This window comes from Urocitellus parryii, chromosome 4 (genome assembly GCF_045843805.1).
Source record: "Urocitellus parryii isolate mUroPar1 chromosome 4, mUroPar1.hap1, whole genome shotgun sequence".
In the NCBI taxonomy this organism is placed as follows: domain Eukaryota; kingdom Metazoa; phylum Chordata; class Mammalia; order Rodentia; family Sciuridae; genus Urocitellus; species Urocitellus parryii.
Genome location: NC_135534.1, coordinates 4,609,434 through 4,615,267, shown reverse-complemented (window position 1 = coordinate 4,615,267; position 5,834 = coordinate 4,609,434). Strand labels below are relative to the sequence as shown.

General features: G+C 57.4%; 1 protein-coding gene across 1 annotated transcript; it reads right to left on the bottom strand.

Annotated features, from left to right (window-relative positions):
* Window positions 1-1,944: 1,944 nt before the first annotated feature.
* On the bottom strand, window positions 1,945-5,513 carry Fgf19 (fibroblast growth factor 19). The gene is made up of 3 exons (XM_026414147.2): window positions 5,258-5,513; window positions 4,912-5,015; window positions 1,945-2,247 (listed from the first exon to the last, which is right to left on the bottom strand). Exons 1-3 carry the CDS (start codon window positions 5,511-5,513, stop codon window positions 1,945-1,947), a joined length of 663 nt encoding a protein of 220 aa, XP_026269932.2.
* Between the last annotated feature and the right edge of the window lie 321 nt (window positions 5,514-5,834).

Below are 5,834 nucleotides of genomic sequence, written 5' to 3'. Positions count from 1 at the left end.
CAGCCACCCCTCCCTCACTGCCCCACGATTCCAAATCCCTGGCAGCCTCTGGCTACCACTGACAGAATCGGGGCTTCCCGTGCCCAGCTCAGTCCAGCGCCCCCCTTACTCTCCTCCAGAGGGTGGGCCTGTTCTGTGGCTCCCCACCTCCTCTGCGTTCTCCTTGCCAACAGAGCCCACAGGGCACCTGGGTGGGGCAATGGACCCTTAAGACTTGCTTTCCCAGGCTGCCTTGCAGCTGGGGTGCGACCCGATCCTGGCACCAGGGGTGCAGGGGTGTTGCCAGGGTGCAGTGGCTTTGGCTCCCCTGAGCAGATCCACGATGGCCCCGCCCTGGCCTGAGCCACACTGGGCCTCAGCATCAGAGCCGGCAGGAGCAGCACAGAGGGCAGGTCCCCCGGGCACAGAGCACCAGCAGCACACGTCCATTCCCCCGGACATGTTCCTGGGCAGAGAGAAATCCTGCAGGAGTCCTGTCTGCTTAGGCCATTGATTCTCCAAGGGGTGACTCTGCCCCCAGGGGAGACCGTCACTCCTGGAGATATTATTTGTCATGACCAGGGGGCTGTTGCTGGCACCTCATCGGTAGGACAGGGATGCTGCGATCCCTCCTGTCCCATGCAAGAACGTCCTCCCTCCAGGGTCATTCGGCCCCAAGGCCAACCAGGCCAAGGGCCCCCACTGAGGGCCCCTTTAGTGCCCCGGCAGAGAAGGGGTTCTGGGGAGCTTCAGGTGTGGGGGAGCCCAGCGGGGTCTCCTGCCCTGGGCAGCCCCTCCCCTTTCCCCTCCGGGGACCAGCATTCAATTCAGATAAAAGAGTGCACACATACAAACCAGCTCTGCTTTAATGTATAAAAACAAAACCTCGTGTACATAAATATAATTTGGGGGTATAAATAAAGTAAGAAAATAAAAAAATAAATTACTCATAAATATCACGCTGGAAACTAAGTGCTGGGGACAGAGCGCCAAGCCTCCCCACGCTCCCACGGCTTGTTGGCAAGACTCGGGGCTTCCAAACCTTCCCTCCTCTGGTTGGCAGAGGAGCTGTGGGTGCCGCCACGAGGCAGTGGCTTGTCCACACAGTGACTGGGGACGAGGGGCGGTACAAGAGCCAGGGAAATGGAACGAGTGACCCCTGAGCGCCTTAGTCTTTCTGGGTGGACATCCACAGCCCAAGGGGAGGTGCTGGAGCGGTCATCAGAGGGCAGACTGTGGGGTGCCATCTCCCAGGACCCCTGGAGCCACCGGGACTAACCATCTCTGCTGCCCATCCCTCTGAGCTGGGGCAGAGGTGGCAGCTTGGCCACCCCCCCCCCCCAGGGGAACCGGCCCTGCTCCTGGCTCAGAGGCATCTCTCTGCAGGATGCTGGCTCCTGGACCAGGCGGACAGGAGGAGAGCCGACCTGGCTGCTGGGGCGGCGAGCCCTGGAGTCCTCTGTCCAGAACCTCAGGGGAGCTCCTAAATTTCCTGGGGCTGCAGAGGGGCTGCTGGCTCCCCCTGCTCCTGAGTCTGTCTGACCGTTCTGGCCAGGGGCACGCGGGGAAAGGGAACTAGCTTCCAGAGTTAAGATCTGAATGGATTCTCGCGTGGGGTCGCATCGTGGTCCCCAGACGGTGCACAGAGCTGACACCATCTGCCAAAAACAACAAGAAAGGAGGAGGGAAGTCCGTGTGGCACGCAGAGTTGAGGGACAGTGGGCTCCCCGTCAGCAGAGGGCCTCCAGCAGAGCCACGTGGCGCTGAGGGACAGGCGGGGGCTTGGAGGGCAGGTGGGCAGGTGCGGGGCTTTCAATGCTACGAACAGGATCAGGCAAGTCTATCTGCTAGAAACCGGCGCCACCATGCAAGACGCACAGATTATGTACAACTTCTAACATCCTTCCTAAAGCTACACTCAGGGGGACACGGGGTTATGGTCACCGGGCACTGTCGGAGCCCTGGTCACTTCTGGAAGCTGGGGCTCTTCAGGCCCACTTCACTGGCCATCCCAAACGGGTCCATGCTGTCAGTTTCCAGGGGTAAAGAGAACACATCGGATTCCAAGTGGTCCCTGGTCTCCGCAGAGGCCATGGGCAGCATGGGCAGGAAGTAGGACAGGGGAACCACGCCCTTGCTCTGGTACAGCTGCCGCTGCTTGGCACTGCTGAGCACCACGGGAAGGTGGTACTTCTGGGACCGGTACACGTTGTAGCCGTCATAGCTGATCTCCTCCTTGAAGGTGCACTCTTCCTCCGAGTACCGAGGCTGGGGACAAACACAGCAAGTGAGCAGCACCAGAGGAAGGGACCCCGAAAGAACACACGAGGACCTCGTGCCGTTTCCTGTCCCCCACAGCCACCAGCTGCCCCTGGAGGCTACCAGTAGTGGGTGTGCACATCACTGGTCTGCTTAATGTACACTTCCTTGCAACTATGTTTCATAGACGACACTTAGTACCTTTTATGTTATAGAGAACACAGACATTATACTACTACAGACATATTAATATGATAAACTCGTATTACACACGTAGACACCGAAGGCATATATTTCACATATATTGTATATATACTTTCCTTTTTTTTTTTTTTTTGATACCGGGGATTGAACCCAAGGTGTTTAATCACTGAACCACTTAACCCAGCTCCGCCCTTTATTTTGGTATTTTATTTAGAGACAGGGTCTCACTAAGTTGCTAAGGACCTTGCTAAGTGGCTTTGAACTTGTGATCCTCCTGCCTCAGTCTCCCGAGCTGCTGGGATTACAGGGTGCGCCATGGCGCCCAGCTTCTATATGCACATATTACGCACATATTACGTATTCACTTAATAGCTACATACACCCTTCATAGAGCTACTCATTACATACTCTTTTTTACAGCTCCTTAGCATTTCCTACAAAGTCATTTTGCTGTTTGAATTCAGCCTTGTCCCGAGTGATGACGCCCACAGAACCCTGCCCTCACTCTGAAACAGTTCACTGTATCCCTCGGGACTTTGAGAATCTGATCAAATCTCCGAGGATGGTCGGAAGCATTCCACGTAGCCCCATCTGGGGCCCAGACCAGGCATCTGCCCGCTCTCCCCTTCCATTTTGAGGCCGCCTGTTAGATGGTTTTCAGAAGCGTCAGCCCCTCCGGCCCCTTCTCCTTCCAGGCAGCCTGCCAGGAACACGGAGATAATCCGCAGCCCCCTCCCCCATGCCCAGGACCGAGCCTGCACCCAGCGGGTGGCCGGAAATGTGTGCTGCAGGAAGCGGTCCCTGGTCCCAGGTCTTAGAACACCCCTAGTCCACAGGGTTGTGAGGTGCCAAGTTCCAAACTGTTCAGTGTCATTACTTCTTGGGGACAGCGAGGACAGCCTAAAGCTGGGAGTAGGGAGGACTGCTCAGAAAACACAGGTCTGACTGTGCCTAGTCTGCAAAGGTCACTGAACTGCAGGTGGGTGAGTGACATCTGATAAGGCCCTGATAAGAGTCTAATAGCAAGAATCCATTGCTCCTGCCCGGGCTAATGACACACTGGGACAAAGCCACCAGACATCCGAGTTGATTGCACTGAGTTTCTGAGAAATGTAAACTGCAAATAAACAAGGGAAATATTCTATTCCAATACGATGGGAGAACTTTCTCCATGCAGAAAATGAAACGATTTTGAGTTTCTAGAAGAATGTGGAATTTCTACTTAAAAGGGGGTGAAAAAAAGCGGATTGAGAGGTGCACAATCCTCAGTTTGGGCTAGGCTACGCTCACCAAATAAAGAGGCAGGGAGGGTTTTAGGGGGAAAGCTCCCACCAGCACCCCCAGTGTGCACTGGGCAGAATGGGGGTGGCCTGGCGGCCCTCCCACTTGCATCTGTGTCCAGTAAATGTCCACATAACAAAAGTGGCCAGGGCAGGTTGGAGCCCTTGGGAGTCTGCTTTCAGCAGGCGGACCGCGTGCCCCTTCCTTTGCCCTCACCCCCATCTTTTCAGTAGATAAATGGAATAAATAGATGTCAGATCCACAAAACCAATTTGAGACTCTAAAATGCTGAGCACTGCCACCATTAGCATTTTTCCTGGGGCAGACGCATCCCCCACAGGCAGCCTGGCGCTTCCTCTCTGGCCCCTGCCCCTGTCCCTGCCCCTGCCCCTTCCAGTGAGCCGGGCTGCTTGGGAGGCGCTGGGCCCGCCGGGACCTCACACAGCTCCTCAGTGCGGCCGCGGGAGGGGCGAGAGCTCGGTCCTTTGAACTTCCAGCCTTTGTTCCCCGACCCGAGCCCCGGCGTTCGCAAGCTTCCAGCCTCAAGCCTTCAGAGGTTACCTGGGCTCTCCCAGCCGCCCCCAACCACCAGCCCCCAGCCCTCGAAATGCCCCAAAGTGTTTGCATTGCAGGTGAGCGGGTAGGAGGGCCTGCAGGACCCAGAGCTGCTGAACCGCGTGGGCACCTTGCCCACTGTTTTCCTGGTGCACAGCAATTAATTAAAAGAAACCTGGCCAGCCCTCAATGTACTTTTTGCTTTCCAACTTGATAATTTTTTAAAAAAGATGTTATTTGGGGATATAGTCTCTCTCCACTCTCTCTCTTTTTCTTTAGAGAGAGTGAGAGAGAGAGAGGGAGAGAAAGAGGTGAGGACCACACATGCAAAGCCTCAAGCTGAAAAGGTCGAGGTGGGTTTTCCTGTTTAATATAAAAGGAGCCAAAACGGGGTTTCCTCGTGCGGCTGGACTGGCCTTTGGTTCAAGGGGAACTGCATGGCGGGCCTCCCATTTCTGTGGCTACAGCCTGGGACCATAAATTTCCGTAGGGGGAAAAAAAATCAGACAATAGCTTGATCGGCTCTTGCAATCTTTCCCTCCATTGACTTCCATTTGAGTCTGGACCGAGGCGAGAAAATCTAGCTTCTGATCCAGCGCACCCCGTCGCATCCCGCGGCGTGGGGACACTTACCAGTCCCTGTATCCTGCCGTCGGCGCCCATGCAGAGGTACCGGACGCTGTTTACGTCCTTGATGGCCACCGTCTCCAGAGCGACCGCCCTGATCTCCATCAAACCTGGGCAAAAGGGAAGCAAGAAGGTATATCCAGATCCTTCCGGGACCCGCAACACGTGGGTGCAGTCGGCCCCCTGTGGGGACCGAGAGAGGAAAGGTAACGCTACGGAGCTGAAAACTGGAGTTTCTGGGAGTTCCTGGGAACCCCCAAGAGCTGAGGAAGGCCAGGGGAGGAGGCGCACTGGGAAGGGACTCGGCGGTGGGTCGGGGGCGCGGGGTGGGGGGCACCTGGCGGCCTCTTACTATGCTCGCTCTGCTTCTCCTCGCAGTCCACGGCGCCGTCGGTGCGGATGCGCAGGAAACAGTTGGAGAAGCCGTAGGGGCCCGCGGCGTACAGGTGCCGGAGGCGGATGGGCTGATCCCAGCCATAGTACAAGTGTGGCCCCTGGTCGGAGAGAGCCAGAGAGCGCCGGGCCAGGGGTCGTCCGGCCACTGCCAACCAGAGGCTGGCCAGCACCAGGGCGCGGGCTAAGGCACATCCGCTCGGCGCGCTCCGCATGGCACCTCCTGGGGGCTCGCGGCGACCGGGAAGAGCTGCCGGGCTGGCTGTGTCGGGGCTGGGTGTCTGTGGCCCGAGAGCGAGACGTGCGCTACCCGCGCTCAGGCGCGCAAGGATCCTGCTCCGACGGCTCTCAGGGCCTACGGCCTTATATAGCACTCCTGACGACCTGCCCTGTGGTTAAGGTCCCAGGGACACCCGAGAATTTCTTATCGGGATTGCCTCAAGCCTCCTCCCCCTGCACACACCCACTCCCACCCCGCCTCGGGCCCCAGCCCCCTCCTCCGCCCCGCAGGTGGGCCGCGCCTCCTACTCCAGGCC